The sequence below is a fragment of the Sorex araneus genome, chromosome X, assembly GCF_027595985.1.
Source record: "Sorex araneus isolate mSorAra2 chromosome X, mSorAra2.pri, whole genome shotgun sequence".
In the NCBI taxonomy this organism is placed as follows: domain Eukaryota; kingdom Metazoa; phylum Chordata; class Mammalia; order Eulipotyphla; family Soricidae; genus Sorex; species Sorex araneus.
In genome coordinates, this window is record NC_073313.1 from 267,439,948 (window position 1) to 267,460,748 (window position 20,801).

General features: G+C 70.7%; 1 protein-coding gene across 2 annotated transcripts; it reads right to left on the reverse strand.

Moving 5' to 3' along the window:
* Positions 1 to 10,566: 10,566 nt before the first annotated feature.
* ACKR3 (atypical chemokine receptor 3) lies at positions 10,567 to 17,925 on the reverse strand. 2 transcript variants are annotated; one of them, XM_055121816.1, is made up of 3 exons: positions 17,828 to 17,925; positions 17,229 to 17,301; positions 10,567 to 12,383 (listed from the first exon to the last, which is right to left on the reverse strand). In XM_055121816.1, the coding sequence occupies exon 3, from the start codon at positions 12,373 to 12,375 to the stop codon at positions 11,287 to 11,289; it is 1,089 nt and encodes a 362-aa protein (XP_054977791.1). In that variant the 5' UTR covers positions 12,376 to 12,383; positions 17,229 to 17,301; positions 17,828 to 17,925; the 3' UTR covers positions 10,567 to 11,286. The 2 variants fall into 2 exon arrangements, with proteins under 2 accessions (XP_054977791.1, XP_054977792.1); XM_055121817.1 differs by lacking the exons at positions 17,229 to 17,301; positions 17,828 to 17,925 and adding an exon at positions 16,604 to 16,660.
* Positions 17,926 to 20,801: the final 2,876 nt, after the last annotated feature.

Consider the following 20,801-nt stretch of genomic DNA (forward strand, 5'->3'; position numbering starts at 1 on the left):
GGCCCGGGGGCCGCTCAAGTGAACGGGTCGGGCCCCTCCCGTGTCCAGGCCTCTCTGACCCGTGGGGGCGTCACTCATCCTGTGTCTCGATGCCCCGTCCACTGTCGGACATCCCGAGTCTATCCCTCGCCGCCCGCTGGCCTGCAGGCTACGACGGCCTGGTCAGTCCCTGCGCCCTTTCCCGCCCCCTGTGCCCGTCCCCGCCCCTGAATCCTCGGCTGGGCCCGTCCCCGTGTCCCCTGTGGGCTGCCACTGTCCCCTGTCCCCAGGGACCTGTCCCCGTGTCCCCTGTGGGCTGCCACTGTCCCCTGTCCCCAGGGACCTGTCCCCATGTCCCCTGTGGGGCTGCCACTGTCCCCGTCCCCGGGCCTCCCTAGCGTTGTGCCCAGCAGCTCCCTGGCGCTCGGCCCCCCTTGGTCTCCGGCTGACCCGCCGTCCTGCGTCTGGGCGGGCGAGCGCGCGGCCCGGCTGGCCTTCCCTTCCTCCCCCCGCCCCAGCCCCCCTCACCGTCTTGCTGGAGCCTTTTGAAGTGACCGGTTCAGTGACCAGCCCACCCAGGCCCGCTTCCCAGCCGCCATGCCAACCGGAGTCTTGTCAGACGAGAAGCCAGAACCAGGCTGTGCGTGTCCGGGGGTCTGGGGCGGGGCTGTCTGTCCTTCTCCCTGAGACACGGACCCAAGCTCCGCTCCGGCCCTGCTTCCCACCTGGTCCTGCGCCCATGGCCACTGCTCCGGAGTGACCCCCGCGCCCCCTGTTCAGACGTGAACACCCCATTTCTTTTTTTCCTTTTGAAACATGCTCTTGGGGCATGGTCGCCCGAGCACTGCCAGGAGTCACCCTGAGCACAGAGCCAGGAGTCACCCTGAGCATCGCTGGGCGTGACCCAGGAGCCACACCCAGGGGTGCTCGGGCCTGACTCCTGGCTCTGTGCTCAGGAGCTGCTTCTGCTGGCACCTCTCCCAGGCTGGGGGCGCCCAGCCCGCCCCGGGCCCTCGCACAGGGACAGGGTCTGGGCCGCTGCTCCCTGCTGGGCGCCCGGGGGGGGGGGCGGGACGCACAGCGGCCTTGTGGCTTCAAACCCGGTTCTGGCGCTGGGGGTGCCTGTGCCCAGCCCCAGGGCTGGGGCGGACGGTAGGACACCTTCTCTGTTCCGGTGAATTCCGATCTCTCCCTCCCGGCCGAGGGCTCAATAACGTCACCTTTAATGAGCACCAGGCGAGCCCTCCTGGGACGGGGCTCCGGGCGGGCGCCCTCAGCACGCGGCTCCCGCTGCCTGTCCTGACATTTCTGGGAGCCGCTCGGCGGAGAAGAGCCGAGATCCCAGCCGCAGCCTCTGGGAGTCGTGTCGCATCGCGACATTTTCATCTCGGCCGTCACTTAGCACGGCTCGCCCCCGCAGAGCCGCCCGCCCGCCCGCCCGCCAGCTCCCGCCCGCCCGAGGCTTCTCGATTCTGCATTTCTTTCTGGGAAATAATCTCATTTCTCATCGCGCCCTCGGGGCAGCCTGTCAGATTCGTCTACACTGGCGGCTTCTCCAAGGGGAGCCCAGTCCGGGGTCTCTGTCACCAAAACACACCGCGCCCGGGGAAGAAAAGGCCACACCTGGGCTGGGACGATGAGGACGAGGGACCCCAGGGGGCAGAGGCGCTTGGCGCCCGCTGGAGGGGGGGCGGGGTCTCGGGTCCCCCCAGACTACGGGCAGTGCCCGGGGAGTCCGGCCTCAGTTCCCCGCTGGCCAAGTGCTGTCTGGGGGGGTGTCACTCGGGGGCTCCGCCGGCTGGGGTCCTGCCCCAGGCTGTCTCCAGGTCTCTCGGGGCCAAGGGGGTCCCACAGCTCCCAGCCCTGGCCTTGCCCCGAGGGTGCAGAGGGGCCCCCTGTCCCCAGCTCGGTCCCCAGCTCGGAGGGGAGGGGCTGCCCCGCACCCGGGCTTGCTCGGGGCTGGGTCTTCCCAAGGGAAGTCTCAGGCGCCACCCGCTGCCCCCGGCCAGCTGCACCCCACGGAGGGGGCAGGGGGCTGGAGCGTCCCAGGCTGGGGGCCACAGAGCCGGGCCTCAGGCCCTGTCACACGGCACAGTTGGAAGCCTCGTCCTCTGTGTCCCCAACACCTGCAGGGCCGAGGGGGGTCCACATTCCTGCCCGCCCGCACGCCCGGGGCCCTGGGGTGCAGCTGGCCGGGGCGCCCAGCCCAGAGGTGGCCAGGGGGACCGAGGGTGCGAGTGCTCAGCCCGGCCTGTCTCGCCTGGGTCAGGAGGGACAACAGTGGCAACGGGCTGACGCCAGGACATTCCGCGGTCCCCCAGGCGTGTCTGGGGCTGGCCGTGTCCTTGCAGAAACCCACACCCGGGGCTAGGTTTCCTGGGTTTAGTGACCAGAGCAAGTGGCCTCCCGACCACCCGTGGCTGACTGCGGGGAGGTCAGGGCCCCGCCCTGCAGCTGGACAGTAGGGGACGTCCCTCCCCGAGTGGGGCTCGGGGCTGTCTGCTCCTGAGACCACCCGACTCAGCAGATGCTGGTCCAAACGGCTGGGCTGGGTGCAGAGGGGCCTGCGGGGGCCAGTGTGCAGCCTGGGCCCCCCCGCGCCCACGCCAGCTGTTCCCGGGCCCACACCTCTGGCCTGCCGGCTCTGTCGCCCGCGCCAGTGCCCTGCGCTGCTGGAGCGAGTGGCCGGCATCTCCACCTCTGTCCGCTGCCCCTGGTCAGGTGCCCGTGGCCTCTGACCCTGGGACCCGGGCCCCAGCTGCCCCGCCTGTCCCTGTGGCGTGTAGAATGTTTCCCGCGGGAGCTGGCGGTCGCAGACGGACGGGGCCAGGCCGTGCCTGGCGGGGCCCACGGGGAGGCCAGCTCGGGGCCAGGAGAGGGGGGTCCTGCCCCCGTGTGGACACACCCTCGACCTTCCCCTGTAACTGCTCGGGGACGTGTCTCCGTGCTGGCTGGGCCGTGGGCCGCGCCTTCCCCCAGGGACACGCACACTCTGCAACACGGCCCCGCCCGCCGCGTCCCAGCCACTGAGGCCCAGACTCTGCCTCTCGCCTGTCCCTGCCCAGGGCTCGGCCAGCACGGGACAGGCAGGGCCCCTGGCCAGCGTGGGGTGGAGGGAGGGAGCATGGGGGTCTCTGCAGGCAGGGGCCACGCCCAGCAGGCTGAGTCCCGGGAACCCTCTGGGGTCTCCGTGTCTGCAGCCCTCTAGGGCCCCACCCGGGGGAACGCCTCGAGCCCCCTCACCCAGACGCGGCCCCCAGCCCGTGAGCACAGTGATCTCCTGGCTTCCCACCTCACGGTGGGGGGAGCAGGGGGTCCTGCAGGGGGTTCCATGGCGGGGGCCCCTCCGTGGGGCTCAGCTGCCCCTACTCTCTCACCCGGAAGGGGAGGGGCGGGGCCGCACAGTGAGGGGGGGATCAGAGGCGGCAGGGCGGGAGAGGAGACAGAGGATGTCTCGGCAACCTGCTGGAGGCCGGGGGGGTCACGGGGGCCTGGGGGAGGCCGAGGGGCCCCAGGAGCCGACTGCGGCAGGGTGGGCACCGGGGAGGCAGGAGGGAGGAGTGAGGGGCAGAGACATCAGAGTGCCTGTGGCGGGGAAGGGCCTGGATGTCGGGGATGGTCAGAGACAGAATCCGATGGGGTGACCAGAGCCGTAGGACAGCACGGAGGGCGCTGGCCTTGCACGTGGCCAACCTGGGTTCCATCCCCTGAGCCCCGCCAGGAGGGAGCCCTGAGCACAGAGCTGGGAGTCAGCTGTGAGCACAGAGCCTGGAGTCAGCTGTGAGCACAGAGCCAGGAGTCAGCCCTGAGCACAGAGCCGGGAGTCAGCCCTGAGCACAGAGCCGGGAGTCAGCCCTGAGCACAGGTCAGGAGCAGCCGGGTGTGGTTCTCCTCAGCGGCCATTTCTGCAGGTCAGTGGCGGGTCCGGGTGGGGGAGGGGCTGCGGGCTGGGCTCCCCCACAGCTTTCTGCACCCCATGCTGCTGGGACCCCCGACCTTTCTCGAGGCCGGGCAGCAGGGACAGCAGGGCCCCACGCGGCTCTGGACGGCCCCGCCCTCAGGCCCTGCCGCGGCTCCTCTCCTGGACTGACCCGGCAGGGGGCCGGGGGCACACGGGGCCACAGAGCAACCCCGGAGCACGGGCCCTCAGGGGGTGGGGCCAGGGGGCGTCCTCGGGTCCCGGACCTCTCGGCAGGCGCCCACCGCGTGCTGGACATGCCAGGCCGGCCGGGGCCTGCGAGGCGCGTCCCTGCAGTGGACCCAGCCCCCTCCCGGCAGGGAAGCCCAGTGCCCCCGCCTGGCCCAAAGGAAGGACAGTGCCTGGAGCGCCAGCTGACGAGGACCCCCACGGTCACCCGGCTCTGAGCCCCCTGGAGCAGAGTGTGTCCCCGCCCAGGTCTGAGATAGACAGCAAGTAGCAGCGTGCCCCGAGGCCTTGTGGGTCTGGAGAGACGGGGGGGGGGGGGGGGGGGGGGGGGGCTCCCCGCAGAGGGGGGGAGGGGTGGGCCCTACCCCGCAAGGCGCTGCAGCCCCTCCCGTGTGCTTCCCGGAGCCGAGTGGGGAGACGCTCGCGCTCTGCTGAGGGGCTGAGCTGGCCCGGGGCGGGGGGTTCAGGGGGCTTATTCCACCCGAGGCGTGAGTCGCTGGGAGACCCCCTTATTGGCGCGCGGGGGCTACAGCCGCAGTGCCAGACTCTCCCCTGCTGGTTCCAGGGGTCCCTGTGCAGGGCCAGGACCAAGCCGGGTCAGCTGCGAGCGGGAACAGGGGCTGCCCAGAGCCCCCTCCTCGAGACCCTCCTCGGCGGGCGTGTCGGGCGGAGGCGTCTGGGGGGTGGGCGAAGGCCTCGGGCTGGTGGCCCCGGGCAGGGTGAGGCCCGGCAAAGGGCACCTGAGGCTTCTCCCAGGGCCCAGCTGGCCTCAGCACTGGCCCGGCCTGGGAGCTGGAGCAGGGGCGGGGCGGGGGGAGCAGCTGGAGACTTGGCCGGGGTCTCGCCAAAAACAGCCCCGGGGCCAAGCGGTAGTTGGGCTCCCCCCACGCCCCCCCCCAAGGAGGGGGGAGCGAGGGGCGCAGACGGCGGGCCGCCCGGAGCCCCTCCACCCCGCGCCCCTTCCCCCGGGCCGCGGGCAGGCACGGACAGCTCCAGTCCTGCCCGGGTGACTGACACTGTTTACGGGTGGAGCCGCCCAGCCCTGCGAGGGGCTGGGGGTAATTAGAGCCGAGTGCTCCCGGCCCCAGCCCCGTCCTGGCAAGTCTCGCGCTGTTTGGTTCTCATTAGGGAGCCGCAGATGCTCCTCTCAAACCCGGCCCGCCCGGGGCCAGTCAGAGTGCGGCACGAACATCCACAAACCCGTCAGCTGGGCCGGGACGGGCGAGCGGAGTCCCACCCCACGAGAGCCAGGGTCCCCCTCGCGCGTTCCCCCACCCGGGGGTCCCGGGGACCCCGAGCCCGGCGGAGAAGTCTCCGTTCAGTGGTGCTGCCACACCCCCCCCACCACTACTCGGGTCAAAATGATAGGAGGGGGAGCAAAAGCCAGCGCCCTTCCCTGCGGCCCTCCCTGCCACGGGCACCCCCCTAACCTCTGCTCCTCCTCCCCACAGCTGGACCACCCCCCCCCGACTGTGGAGCACCCAGAGAGTGAGCACCCCTGGGCTGTGATCAGTGGAGGCACATTGCCTACGTCAGGAAGCCCTCCAGGACTGCGAGAGCCCCGGGAGCCTCCCTGGGCAGTGCTCCTGCGCAGCTCAGGGCTCTGGGGAGTGCCGCCCGGCCCTCCTTATGCAGGCGCTGGCGCACACGAAGGTGACGTGTGTGGAGTCACCGCAGGTGGGGCCCGCAGTCTGTGTTTTCCCACTGTTCCCAATTTCCAGAAGTATGTACATTCCTCCGGTATTATGCAAGTGACCACAGGGCGGGGCCGGGGCGGGAGGCAGGACGGGCGGGAGTGGACTCCGGAGAGGGCCGGGACCTTGGCGTCTGACACCGAAGGCGGGGCTGGGGTCTTCTCTGCGCCCAGGGCCCCCCACGGCCCCTCCACCCTCTGCAAGGCGCGGTCAAAGGGACATCAGACGCGGGCAGTGGTGGGCCGGGGCCAAGCTGGCAGGTCCTGGCCAGCTCTGGGCTCAGGGCGGCCGTACACGCGTGTCCAGCATGGAGGGGGCCTCCGAGTGCCCGGTCTGCAGGGGCTACAGGCGCGGGCGGGGGGGTGTCCGGCCAGGCTGGAGGCCTCCAGGACCACTGTCCCCCCCGCAGTGGACATGGCAGGGCGCCCACCGGAGGGAGAAAGGACCCCCGGGCTCCTGGGCCTGAGCTCACGGGCCCGCCCTGGGCTGCTTCTTGCTGAGCCGGGCTCCAAACGCGGCACCTGTCCAATCCCACGCAGCGGCCAGGGCCGTCTACTAGCGCCAGGCCGTCTGCACCCCAACTCCCCTCTGCCCGTCCCCTCTCTGCACCCCCCCTCCTCAGTGAGTCGGCGAGGCCCCGGGCCTCCACCCCAGCCCCCGCCCCCCGCCCGCAGAGCCCAGGGCAGGGGTGGGGAAGGGCGGGTCAGCACACAGAACCCTGCAGGGCAGCCAGAGCTCGCGTCCAGGGGCCTCTGGCTTCCAGACCCCGGCCCGTGGCCCAGGCCCGCGTGGCCGCCTCAGTGAGCCGCTCGCAGGGGTGAGACCGTGCGGCCCGGCCCGGCCCACTCCCCATGCTGGGCCCAGAGCTTGAGTCTGGGGCCGGTTCCAGGAGAGAAGCAGGCAGAGGGGGCACACACGGCCCTGGAGGACAGGAGGGGCAGGGTCCCTCCCTACCGGAGGAGCTGCCCACCCTCTGTCCCCAGCGAGGGGACGGTCCCGGCCTCACGCGTCCCTGCCCGGGTCATCAGCCCCCTCCCCCTCCTCCCCCTCCTCCCCCTCCTCCCCCCTCCCCCCACCCTTCGCCCCCTCCCCTTTCCCCTCTCTCCTCCCCCTCCCCCTGCAGGGACCCTGGAAGCTGCCAGGTTGTCTCTGAGTGAGCAGCCCCCCAGGGCGGCTTCTGCAGGGTGAGCTTCGCCCCGGGGGTCTGCCCCCGCAGGGTCAGCAAGCCGGGGCTTGCGTCCAGGCACGGCCCCTCTCTGGGCAGAGGACCACACCCACGCCAGACTGACCCCGCTGCCCACACCAGGCCGGCTCCGCTCCGGGCCCTCCCTGGCACTGCCCGAGCCCGAGTCTGCGGCCAAAGGCTGCCCAACCCCGGGGGCCAGAGCTCGTCTGTCTGTCTGTTGTCTGCCGGCACCGGCAGCGTTTCGGTTACAGAGGCTCCTTCTTCCAGCCACGCGCAGGGGACCGTCCCTTCCCGCAGAGCTCGGCCAGACGCGCGTCTGTGTGCAGGGGTGTGGGCAGGGACCCAGCGGCCACGCGGCACTTCCCGCCACGCCGCTCCCGGCACCTTCTCTGAGCCGCTCCGGGCGGGCAGCTGAGGCACCAGGGCGCCTGCAGGCCCCACGCCCGGCCCTGGGGCCCAGGGCTGACACCACCGTCCTGGACGGCTCTGCTCGCTGGGTGCCGGGGGCGAGCCCGGCGCGGGGGGGGGGGGGGGTGGAGGGGGGTTGGGCGGGGGCAGCGTCTGAGCTGGGCGGCTCCCCCCCATCCCCCCACCCCCTGCTCCCAGCACAGGCGTGTGGCAGCCCCGAGCCAGCGGTTTAGACGCACTCCTGACCCCGCGACGGCCAGGCTGCTGGTGGGGAGGCTGAGCCCAGCCCTCCCCCAAACCCCCCTGCCGGCCTGCGCCCTCCCCTCCCCTGCTGGTGAGACCCCCACGTCCACAGGCGTCCGCCCCCATGACGGCCCGGGTCACACTGCCCATCTCGGCGTCCCCCGCCCCTGCCCTGAGCTGGCCATGCAGTGCCCCCACACCCGGGCTGCGGGAGGAGGGGAGAGGCCGTGCGGGCGGGTGCCACCGGGCAGGGGGACGGGGCACACGTGGGTTGGGCCGGAGGAGATCAGCGGGGGTCCCGCTCCGACCCCTTGGGGTCCTCCCGGCCAGGGCCGAGGCCCAGAGTGGCCCCTCACTGCGGGGGTCCCTCCTACCTGCGGGTGGACAAGCCGGGGCCGGGGCACCGGCCTCTGTCCCACATTCCTGGGCTCCTGCCACCACGCTGGTGCCCGGCTGGAACGGACCCACCCACCGCAGGCCTCCGACACGGACCCCCGGGGGGCCGGCCGGGCCAGTGGGGAGCCTCCCCCGCCACTGGGCTCCCTGCAAATGCACGTACTGGCCCCCGCTGGCGGGAACGCGGGCGCAGCCAGACTCAGCCCAGGAAGGGGCCCCAGGGCCGCCCCTTCAAGTGCTTTGCTGGGAACCAGGAGGCGCAGCCCCGGCGGCCCTTTGAGGCTGGCAGCCCCGACACCGAGCTCGCCCCGCGCCCCAGGACAGTTGCCCGGCCAACGGCATTCGGAGGCGGCCAAGCAGACGTAACTCGCGGGCCGAGCGCGGCCGGGCTTTCTCCTCCTGAGAAAAGGGCCCAGGCGCGGAGGCCGTCCGCAGGGAAGTGACCATAATCGGTTTCGTTCCGGAAACGCCCGCGGAGACTCCGGGGTCCCCGTCCCCTCGGAGCGTGAGGGGGAGGGCCGGGCCACCCCGCCCGAAGCACAGGGGCAGTGACCGGCGGCTGGAGGCTGACCAGGCCCTGGGCCCGGCTCCCGCCTCATGCCACCCTGGAACAGGGGACGTCTGGGACTCATGAGGCGCGGGAGGAGAGGGGCTGCAGCGGGCTGGGCGAGGGCGGGGGGGGGGGGGGGAGGCTGCCCCGTCCCGCCCGCGCCCCTGCAGCCTGTGAGCACACGCTGTCCCGGAAACCACTCCTAGGGCAGGAGACCTGGGGGTCACCCACTCCGAAGGCGCTGGCCTGTCCCCACCGTGCGTGTCTTTGCTGGGGCCTTCGACCAGCACTGCCCACAGCACAGCGGAGAAGAACCGCACGAGCACAGCGTCCACGCGGGACGTGGACACCAAGGACAGTGGACAACTAACAGCGTGGACGCCGGGCGCAGTGTGGACGCTGGGCGTAGTGTGGACACCGGGTGTAGTGTGGACACTGGGCGCAGTGTGGACGCCGGGCGCAGTGTGGACGCCGGGTGTAGTGTGGACACCGAATGCTGTGTGGACGCTGGGCGCAGTGTGGACACCAGGTGCAGTGTGGACACCGGGCGCAGTGTGGACACCGGGTGCAGTGTGGACACCAGGCGCTGTGTGGACACCGGGTGCAGTGTGGACACCAGGCGCAGTGTGGACGCCGGGCGCAGTGTGGACGCAGGGTGCAGTGTGGACGCCGAGGGCAGCGTGGACACCGGGTGCAGTGTGGACGCAGGGTGCAGTGTGGACACCAGGCGCAGTGTGGACACCGGGTGCAGTGTGGACGCCAGGCGCAGTGTGGACGCCAGGCGCAGTGTGGACGCCGGGCACAGCGTGGACACTGGGCTCAGTGTGGACGCCAGGTGCAGTGTGGACGCCGGGTGTAGTGTGGACACTGAATGCTGTGTGGACGCAGGGTGCAGTGTGGACACCAGGTGCAGTGTGGACACCGGGCGCAGTGTGGACACCGGGTGCAGTGTGGACACCAGGCGCAGTGTGGATGCCAGGAGCAGTGTGGACGCCGAGGGCAGCGTGGACAGCGTCAGCCTCACGGGCACGGCCCCTCCCGGCCTGGTGCACCCGGGCCCGCACTCTGCAGGCGCCCAGCAGCAGGGGCCGGGCTGTGGACACTACGGGGCAGGTCTGCATCTCGGCGGCTGAGCTCACCTGCGCCCGGCCGTGAAGGAGCGCGGGCAGCGGGGGCTGTGGGTGCGCCTGGGCCCAGGCTGACCTGCTGACCTGGCACTGCCCCTGCCGGTAGCTGCAGCCCTCCTGCGGGGAGGGGCAGTGGGAAGGTCGGCTCAAGGGGCCTGGGGGGGTCCCCACCCGGGCGTGACCCCTATCAGGGGGCCGGTGGGCAGGAGCAGCGTGTGGGTCTCCGGGCCTGAGGTCAGCAGACTGGACTATGCCCCCGCCCCGGGCCACTGACCTGGCGCCAGCCCCCCGGGCATGCTGAAGACCCCACGGCAAGGCACCCAAGTGGGGGTCAGGGAGAGGTGGCGGGTCAGTGGCCGGGCTGGCCCGTGCATCCAGGGGCCGAAATCCCCAGCCCTGATCTCGGGGCAGCCCCACCCCCACCCCGCCCCCCCACCTCCAGTCAACACAGCTGTTGGGGTTCACTCTGCCCGACACCCCTCGTGCCTCAGTGCTGCTCTGGCCGGGTTCCTCCCCCCCCCCGCCCCAGCTGCCTGAGGGACCCTCCGCGTCCATCCACCGTCCACCCACCACCCACCCAGCCGCCCGTCCACCTCAGGCTGCTAACACCCACGCACGATTGCCACGGGGCAGCCATGGGCCAGCGCGAGCCCCAGGGGTCTCTGGTTCTTATCACCGGGAAACCAAAAGCCAAGCCCGGCTCCGTGTCCAGGCCGAGTCTCGGGGCAGGCGAGCGGGTGGCCCCGCCTCGGGGACGAGTGTGTCTGGGCCGCGCCCGGCCCGTCACTGGAAGCAGGAAGCAAAGGGAAACGAAGACCCAAACGCCCCTGTAGGAAAAACATCAAGAACCTTTATTTAAAAAATAATAACTTACACACGCGGGGGCACACGGACGCGGCTGCTCGGGCGCGGCGGCAGGGACGGTGCCGCCTTGTCTTCCTCGAGTCCGTGACGAGAACGGCCGCACCACACCGAGCGCCACACACGGGAAACCGTCGTAAATAAACCACCCCGGCCCAGCCCGGCCCATCTTTATATATATATATATATATATATATATATATTTATAGATATGTATAGAAGCACCATCTCGGCAGAGCCGCCGACCACTTGTCGGCCACTCCCGCGGCACGCCACCCCGAACACCACAGCCTCCTGGGTACGGGTGGGCACTGTGCCTCCCAGACGCTATCAAAATAGATTTACACTTCCAAATACACGGACAAGGCATGCCGAGAGTGTGAAAATAGAAAGTTTCCCTTTAAATACAAATCAGCCCCAGAAACCTTCGGTGGGGGAGGCACGGGGCAGTCACGGGCACGGACGGGCCCAGGGTGCACCGGGGTCACCCCGTCCTGCTCAGCCCGGGAAGCCTGGCCAGGCTGCAGCCCACGGCCACATGGCACGGGGGGCGGGGGAGGGGCAGCCCAGCAAGCCACGTTCCGGCCCCTGCGCCTCCTCTCGCACCCGGGCCCCCAGGCCCAGGGCTGCCGAGCTCCGCCCCCAACGTCCCGAGGCGTGCCAGCCGGCCCTGCGGCGGCAGGGTGGGTGGGTCCTCACTTGGCGCCCTGCTCCAGGGCCGAGTACTCGGCGTCGGAGCCCCGGGAGGCGTCGATGAGCTTGGTGAGGCCAGTCTTGGCCGAGTACTTGAAGATGAAGGCCTTCATGAGCTCGTAGCGGTAGTTGCGGTTGATGAAGCTGTACAGCACGGGGTTCACGCAGCAGTGCACCAGCGACAGGCACTGCGTGACGTGCAGCGCCGTGAACAGGAAGTCCTCGAGCGGGCAGCTGAAGGGGACCAAGTGCAGGATGGAGAAGACGTCCAGCAGCACCACGGCGTGGTAGGGCAGCCAGCACACCAGGAAGACCACCACGTAGGAGAAGATGATCTTCCGGCCGCTGTGCCTCTCGGGGTCACTGGACGCCGCCATGGCGCGGGCCAGCAGGCAGTAGGACACGGCGAGGACGCAGAAGGGCACGGCAAAGCCCAGCACCACAGACACCAGCTCCATGCCCACCAGCCACTCCCGCACGCTGTGCTCGGGGTAGAAGGAGCGGCAGTAGGTCTCGTTGTTGGCGGCCGACGTGACGGTCTTCAGGTAGTAGGTGTCGGGCAGCGACACGCAGAAGGCCAGCAGCCACACCAGGACGCAGACCACGCGCCGGCACACCTGCTTCCGGCGGGCCGAGGCGCCGGCCAGGTGGGTGATGGACAGGTAGCGGTCGACGCTCATGCAGGCGAGGAAGAAGATGCTGCCGAAGAGGTTGATGGAGAAGACGAGGTGGGTGACCTTGCAGGTCAGCTCGCCCATGGGCCACTGGTTATGCTGCACCAGGCTGACCACCCACACCGGGATGGTGACCACCACCCACAGGTCGGCGATGGCCAGGTTCAGGATGTAGCAGTGTGTGTCGTAGCCCGTGGTCTTGGCCTGCACGTTCACCCACACCACCACGGAGTTGGCCACCATGCCGATGACGAAGATGAAGATGTAGACGAAGGCCAGCGTGTAGAGGAGGGCGCTCTTGCCCGCCAGCCCGGGGCACAGCACCGCGTCCACGCCGATGCAGTCGCTGCTATTGCACGGCCAGCTGAGGTCCGAGAAGTTCCCCGGCTCGGCGTAGTCCAGGAGGGGCAGCTCCATGGTGCCGCCTGCGGGGAGACACACGCACACACACGCACACACACACGGCTGCGTCAGTCCCGAGCGTCCCCGCCACAGCACCCCTCCGGACCCCTTCCCACGAGCTCTGCCTGGAAGAGGCGTGGCTCGGGGCACCCCAGCCTGGAAGCGAACCCGTGGGCAGTGGCGAGGCGGGAGCAGCCGGGACGGGCCAGTGGGACATGCTGCACCTCCAAACCCACGACTGGGGCCCAGGGGTCCCCGGGCTCAGCCACCTCCAAAGGACGCCTCGTGAGCAACAAGCAAGCCCCGCACAGGGAAGGGGGCGCCCAGCTGTCCCCCGCCGGCCCGAGGGTGTCCAGCGGAGACTGCAGGGCCACCACTGCTGCCGCCGGGCTCCAGGGGGTCCTGGCCACCTCCCCGCGGACCGAGGGGGGCCAGCACTCTGCACTGGCCCACACGGGAGTCGGCCCCAAGACCACAGAGCCGCCCTCGGGGCAGCCAGGCCCACGCTGGACCCCCGGGTGCACTGGGCGGCCCCCGAGAACCGTGGGACGAGGCCCTGAAGCGGAGAGCGGCACCTGGGGGCGGGGTCTCCTCTCCCCCCACGGGGCCCTCACCGCGGACAGCGACACATGGAGTCCGTGCCGGGTGGGGGGCCCGGAGGGGGCGGCTTCGAGGGTCCCCGTCCTCTTTCGCCCACAGGACCCTCCTGCTGGCCCCCGTCTCAACACCGAGCGGGGACACCGGGGAGCCCCGCTCCCAGCCCCCACGCCCCAGACCCCGCTCCCCGCTGGCCGCAGCTTGACACGCTGTTCCCGGGGCCGTCAGAGCCTGCAGCTCCGTTTCAGACGCAGGACACACAGCAGACCCCGAGGGGCCTCACACCGGGCGCACCCAGAGGGCCCCCCTCCCGCCAGGCCGCCCGCCAGGGCCTCCTCCCTCTGGAGGAGCCGCCCCCGGCTAACCCGAGCCCAAGGCCGGGGTCCCGGCCCCTCCCGTAACCCGGCCAGTTCTCCCGTCACGAGCCCCTGCACCTGCAAGGGGGCTTCCCGCGTGGTGCCCTACCCCGTCCCCGACACCCGCGGGAGCTGCAGGCCGAGGGGCCGAGGGGCCGCCAGCGCCCCCCGCCAGGCTGGCGCCCGCTCCCCCCCGCCCAGTGGACACTGCACACGCCGGGGCCAGGCCTGTCCCTGCCAAGCCTGTCAGCCCCATGGAGACGCGACCCGGAGCCCCTGCGGGCCGCCCTGGGGACAGTGCCAGGCCATGTCCTTCTCGGGCCTGACGCTGGGCTGGGGGCAGTCGGGGATCCTCGGGGGGGGCAGCCTGAGGGGACGACCCCCCCCCCCCCGCGCCCCGTCTGCAGGCCCCACGCAGTGACGCTGCCCTCAGGCTGGAGAGCCGGCAGGCCTGGACGCCTCCCAGCACGGGGAACTTTCCAGAAAGCTGAAGGGACGGACAGAGGCGGGGCCTCCCGCCATCCAGTCTGCACCTCCGTTCCTTCGCGGGGCCCCGGGCGTGCAGGAGGAGGAGGGCCAGGAAGGGGACAGCTGTGGACAGCGCCCGCCTCCTGCCCGGCCCTGAGTGCGGTCAGCCGGGGGGAGGCACCGGCCGCGGAGAGGAAGCCGGCCACGCTGAGCCCTGTGGGGGCAGGTGGGCCCCTGCAGGGCAGGAGACCCCGGGCCGGGGCTGGACGGAGACCCTCAGTGTCTGCGGGGCCCGAGCAGGGCGCTGGGGCTCACGCGTCTGCCTGTGCCAGGCACACCTGGGGCTCCAGGGCTCCGTCCTGGGAGGGGGCCCTCAGAGACCCTCGTGGGGGACGGGGGGGGGGGGGTGTCCAGGTGCAGCAGCCTCGGCCACACACAACTTCCTGCTCTGTCCGAAGGAGCAAGGGATTCCGGGGCACCTGGAGACAGGCCAGTGTCCCCAAGGGTGTATCACACACACACGCACACGCACGCACAGGGACACACATGCAATCACGCATGCACGTGCACACATGCAAATACATGCATGCACCCACGAGTGCACATACTTACACACATACGTACACACACTCACACAAGCATGCACATGCATATGCATGCACATACTTACACACATATGTACACACAAGCATGCACATGCATATGCATGCACATACTTACACACGTATGCACATGCACACGCATCCACACACGGGGCCCACGGTCAGATGCAGAAAGTAAAGCGGCTGGGCAGGCTGGGGGCTGGGCGCGAGCCCCCGGGACAGCCACACTCCCCCCCCCCCCGCGGGTGCAGAGACCCACCGAGGGCAGAGACAGGAGGGCAGAGACAGGGGGTGCGGCAGGGAGCCCTTTTCTCCATGAACTTGAGCGGGACCTGCAGAAGGATGTGGATTAGGGCAGGGGCGTGACCACAGACAATGGGCCCCGGGTCCAGTTTCCAGAACAAAAGCAAGAAGCGGGGGGCCCTTTCCCCGCCTTGGACTCCCTCCCTGGGTCTGTGGGGGGGGTCCGTTTCCCCAGGCCAGGTTTCCCCAGGCCAGGCCGGTCCCAGCCCTGCCTTTGGGAGCACTTCCCCTCGGGCCTGGCCCATGGGTGGGGGGGCCTGGCCCGTGGGTGGGGGTCCACCTCCCCACTCCCCACACGCTGCGGGGGCCTCGGACCCTGGCCCCAGCCTGTGCTCTGTCTACTCAGGGCCCCTTTCAGCCCGAGGTGAGGGGCCCTGGGCGGAGCACTTCCTGCTCCCAGGATCCCCAGGGGGCAGGGGGCAGGGGGTCCACACCAGTGGCCTCTGGGGTGGGGTGCCTGGAGAGGGGTCCCAGAGGTGGGGGCTGGGGGAGCCAGGGGGCGCGGGTGTGGCGGGGCAGGAAGGCCCAGGAGGACGGGTCGGGCAGGGGCTGGGGGTGGCCCCGCGCCAGGGGGCAGATAAGCAGGGCCCGCCGGGCGCCCCCTGGCCCGGCAGAGACCCCTCCCTTGGGCAGGGCCCCCAGCACTACACCCAGGGTCCCAGCTCGTCCAGGCGCTTTCTGGGGGGGGGCGTCCCTCGCGGGTCCCTGGGCTGGGCCGCCTGCCCGAGGCTGAAGGAGTGACGAGGCGGCCGGGAGCTCCCTGGGCGCCAACGTGCTGTGCCCGGCTAGGCCCTGCGCGGGCTGGGCCATCTCCGCCTGCTAGGGGCTGATAGCAGAGGGGCCCCCAGCCCCCGCAGAACAATGCGCCCGCCCGCACCGACGTTTCCAGGAAGGAGCCAGACCCTGCCAGAGCCAGAAAACAGCGAGACAAAGGGAGACAAGGCAGGCCGACAGACAGAGGCCCCCAGCCCGGACAGAGGACAGGTATCACTCTCTCTCTCAGGGCCCCGGGCTGTGTCAGTCAGGTGGCCCACAGGCACCGCCAGACACACATGGGCAGGCGCACACACACACACACACACATGCACAAACACACATGCACATGCACGCACAAACACACGCAGTCACATTCCACATGTACACATGCAGGCATAAACACGCACTCACATAGACACAGCCACATAGGCACCCGTGCATGCACACACGCAGTCACACACACACATACTTGCAAACGCATGCATTCACATGCATGCACATGCACACACCACTTGCACACGTGCACACACCCACACATGTATGCACGCACGCGCACATCCACAGTGGGGGGGGGTGCCAGGGTCACCTCCAGAGGGATTCCCTGGGGAGGGTCTGCACCCCACACTCTCCGGCCACAGTGGGGCAGGCAAGGAAGTACGCACACACAGGAGCGGCCACCCCCCTCCCCCGCGTCCCCACCTGCCCTTCCTCCTGGCTCCCAGCCCCTCGGCCCTGGGGGGGGGGGCAGCCGGCCCCACCCCCACCCCAGGCGTGGGTGCAATTTTCACTCCGAAATACACAACTCAATACACAACTCCCTGAGGCTTTCTAACAAAGCGGTAATGGGGTTTTAATCGGATTCTAAGTTACAGGTTTTGCCTAACAAAAGCGCCCCTTGGCCGGGCAGAAACCGCCCCGTCCCGCAGCCGCCCCCGCGCCCACCTGGGCCGAGCCCTCCCGGCCGGGCGGGGGAGGGGAGCTCCCGGCCCGGATTCCAGGCGCGTTCCGGATCCCGGGGCCTCCGGATCCCGGCGGGACCCCTGGCGGCCGGGACTGGGCCTCTCCCACCCGGTCCTGCAACCCCAGCGGCGCGCGGTTCCGGCCCGGCCCGGGTTCTCCCGCCCAGAAACCTCCCGGATGGGCCGCCCGAGCCCGGCTCACCTTCCCGGCCGGACCCGCGGCCGGACCCGCGGCCTCAGCCCCGCCGGCCTCGCCCCCCGCCCGGCCCGGCCCCCGCGGCCCCGCCCCGCCCCGCCCGGCCCCGCGCGAGGGTCCGCGCGCCCCGCGCCGGCGGCTCCCGGGAAAAAGAGCGGATTGTTTCCAGCCCGGGCGCCCGCGGCTGGGGGGCGGCTCCCGGGGAGGCGGGCGCGCGGCCGGCGGCCGGGCGGGGGTCTCGGGGGCTGCCGGTCCGGCCCGGCCCGTTCCCGGCTCGGGGCCCGGGCACAAAGGCCGGCGGCCCCGCCGCGGAGAGGAAACGCCGGCGGCCGCGGGGTGACTTGCGGCTGAAGTTCGGGGGTCCCCGGCCCCCCCCGCCCTGCGGAGACGCAATTTAGGCCGGGGGAGGGAGGGGGCGGCCACAAAAGCGAGCGAGCGAGCGAGGGGGAGAAGGAAGGGGGCGCACAAAGGGGCGCGGGGCAGGAGACAGCCAGTCTGACTTTTACAACTTCTCATTCTTTCTGCAAGTTGCAAGTCCCAGCGAGGCGCCGCCGCCGCCGCAGCCCCCCTGGCTCCGGGACCCCCGACACGCGCAAACGCACAGGGAGGGGCACGAAAGCTCACGTTTTACCTTAAGGATCTATTGAAAACCACAGAATTGCTCCCGGCCGCTCTTTCCGCCCGCCGAAGTAGGAGCTTCACACCTTCCAAGAGAACAATAAATGCTGCGATTAGGTGCGCGCGGCGGCAGCGGCGACCCCGGCGCCCAGCGCTGTGCGCCAGCGGGGCAGCTCGGGCAGACGCGCGCCGCCTCCCCGGGACCCGGGGTGCCCGCCCGCCCGCCGCCCGCAAGGCAGATGGCCAGCGCCAACACACGCGCACACGTGCACACGTGCACACACACGTGCACGCATGTACACGCTCGCACACGCATGCACGCACACGCTTGCACGCACACACGCGCGCACATGCACGCACACATGCACACGCACACACATGCACACACGCGCACACCCCGGAGTGCCCGCGCGGGGCCGGGGCAGCTGCCCCCGCTTGCCGCGGGGAGAGGGGGCGCGCCCGAGTGAGCAGAGACCCCGCGCACTCCAACCACTAGGCGGGAACTTTCGGGGGCCGAGGGGCCGCGACTCGCGAACGCCCGCCCGCCGGGTTCCGAAGGGGCGGCCCTCGGGGACGGCCGGACCCCGCCGAGGCCCGGCCCGCGCCCCTCACCTGGGCTCCCGCTGCCCCGTGGCCTCCCTGCTCCCGCCGGCTCGCCTGCCGCTGCCTCCGGGCCGAGGAGCCGCCTGCAGACTGAGCCGGGGGCGGCGCCGACCCGCGTTATATACACTGCGGGGAGGCGCCTCTAGATGGCAGGTTTGGAGCCCGCAACGCCCTCCCCCTGCGCGCGCGCACAGACGGGGGCAGGGGCGCACGCGCGCGCGCACAGACGGGCAGGGGCCACGCGCGCGCGCACAGACGGGCAGAGGCGCACGTGCGCGGGCCCGGCGCGGACGCTCCCTGCTGAGTGCTCCCCCACCGGCCCCATCTCTCGGGGAACCCCAGCCACCCCGCCTTCCTTCCTTCGCCAAGACCAGTGAAGGGGCAAAGTCCAGTCCCCTGGGGGAAATGTGCTGGCGGAGGAGGCCAGAGCTTTGCAGAATCATCAAATATTTGTCTGGTCTCGGGTATACCTTTAATAATCCCATTAACTCCCGAGTCCCCTTGAACGCCTCTGGGCTCCGGGGAAGACTTTGTTCCCAAGACAAATTGCTCTGAACTTCTGAACTTCGGGCTGATTCATTAAGCCCTGGTTTCCTTTGTTAATCCTGCCCAAGCAGCAGCAGTCGGGGTTCGGGTGAGCAAAGTGGAACTGAATGGGCAGTGGGCACTGGCACCGGCTCGTACCCGGAGTGTGGGAAGGAGCCTCGGGAAGGGGTCAGCCTATTGGGACTTTGCAATACTTCTACTTGCCGGGGGCGGGAAGGGTCCGGAGTCCTCCCAAGATCCCCAGAACGGTGTTCTGAAGAGCTGGGCACTGCTGGGCGGGACGAGGGGCTTTTGTCCAGGCCTTTCTGCAAGCTCTGGCACACTCCCACGGAAACCTGCAGGCAGACGCCGGCGCGGGGAGCCCTGACGTGCTTCCCTCTGCACTCGGGGCCGTCTCCACAGCGCAACCACAGAACAGTAGGACGTTTTCCTTTCAAAGCCGCAGGCTGGGTCATCTGGCACCCGCCCCGCAGCTCCCCAGGGCCCGAGCCTGGTGGAAACCCGGGTGGAGGAGCACGGGGCATTCCCGGGGGAGGGGTCCCGGACTCCTGCTGGGGGTCCTGGGGGTGGGGTCCCCCCTGCAGGACTGCGGGGTGTGGAGAAAGGCTTCGTTTGGCGAAGAGCCCCCTGGTTCTCATGGAGCCCCTCCGAGGGCCTCTTGGTGGGCGCAGCGTCTGTCTGTCTGTCCAAACCCGCCACCTCGCCACGCCTGGTCCCGGCTTCGAGAACCGGGGGTCGAGGGGGGGAGTGAGGGCCCCTGGGGGGGGGAGTAAGGGCCCCTGGGGGGGGAAGTGAGGGCCCTCGGGGGGCTCAGCGCCCCTGTGGGGCAGTTTCCAGGACGCCCCGGGCCCTTCTCCTCCCACAGGCCACCCTGCGCCCAGCTGGCCTGGTCAGGGGCGTGGCCGCTGTACTCCTGCCGCTGGACCTTCTGCCTTTGCAGACCCCGGGCCGGGAGTTCGGGCCGAGGCGCTGAGCCCTTCAGAACGCGGAACCCAGGCAGGACGTGGTCGCTCCGGCGGAAGGAAAACGCAAAGTAGTTGTAAAAAAAGAACCCACCGCAGACCAGCCCGCCGGGGAGGGGCCGAGGCTGAGCACGGGCTCCCCGAGGCCCCACCCCGCAGCAGGCGCGCCCACCCAGCTGGACCCGGGCCTGCCCCAGGAGGATGCCCTGGTGCCCCCTTTGAGTCTGAGTGTGGCTCTCGCTCCCCTCCCCACCCCCAGCCCCGGGTGGGGCAGTCACAGGAGCGTGGGCTGCCGGGGAATGAGACCACAGGGGGCACCTAACGGGGCAGGCCCTGGGGGAGGCAGCCCCAGCTGGGGGGGGGGGGGGGTGGCGCTGCCCCTTGGTTCCACAGGCGGCTCTCAGGGGCTGGGGGGAGGCGGAGAGGCGGGGAGGCAGCTCTCCACGGCTGGTCCCCAGCTGACCCTGAGCAATGCACCGTGACCCCCGGGGTGAGGCCAGGCCGTCCCCCTGGGGGTCTCACCCACCCACCTCCTGCCCCGGGGTCGCGGTACTCCAGGGGGCACCCTAGGACGAGGCCGGGTAGGCTCAGCTGGGGCTAGCCGTCCCCCAGGCCCTCTGGGCCCCTCCCGGGAAGCTGAGCCCGGCAAGGTCCTGCCGGAGTCCAGCCAGAGCTCAGGGGTCTCCGCGTTTGTGCATGCCTGTGTCCCCCGGCCGCCTGCCCGTCGGCGTCTTAGTCGGGGACCCTCCAGGGCTGCAGCAGGCCCGGGTTTGAGCCCCGCACACTACGGTGACGAGACCCCGGGCACTTCCGGGCTGGGAAGCAAGAGGAGGGTCGAGAGGGGCCTTCCGGGGCCCAGCTCTCCTCCCAGGTGACGGGGCCACACCTGGCAGGCACACGCTGACCGCTGACCCTAAGGCAGGCACCTGCCTCCCGCCCCCCGCCCCCGTGCCCTGCGATGTCTGAGCTAGCGGCGGGTGCCCTGCCCCCTTCCCGTGACGTGGAGCACTTCTCATGGAGCATCCTCGGGCCCCTGGGAAGGGCAGGGCGGACGCTGTTTGTGCCCGTCTCTCAGGAAGGATTTGCCTCCTCTGTCTGGCCCGCACATCCTCACAGGAGGAGGCAGGTGCAGGCACCTGGCCAGCTGTGTCCACCTCGGCGTCCACGGGGCACTCAGGGGCAGCTGAGTCGGGAGGAGGATGTGTCCCAACCTCCCCTGAGCCCCCTGGAACAGCCCCGGCCGGCTGGGCTCACCCCCACCCCTCGTGCCACCTCCCGGGCCTCGGGTCTGGTTCCGACACACGCAGAGGCAGAGATGCAGAGCTGAGGGCGGGTGGAAGGGGCGCAGGCTTGGGGGGGAGGGTGCGGGCTGTGTGGGGAAGGGGTGTGGGCTTCATGGGGAGGGGTGTGGGCTGCGGGGGAGGACGGGGGTGTGGGCGGGGGGTAAGGGGCATGGGCTGCGGGGGGAGGGGTGC

Excerpts from the sequence above, each read along its gene's own strand:
- ACKR3 (XM_055121816.1), bottom strand. The coding sequence starts at position 12,375 with ATGGAGCTGCCCCTCCTGGACTACGCCGAGCCGGGGAACTTCTCGGAC.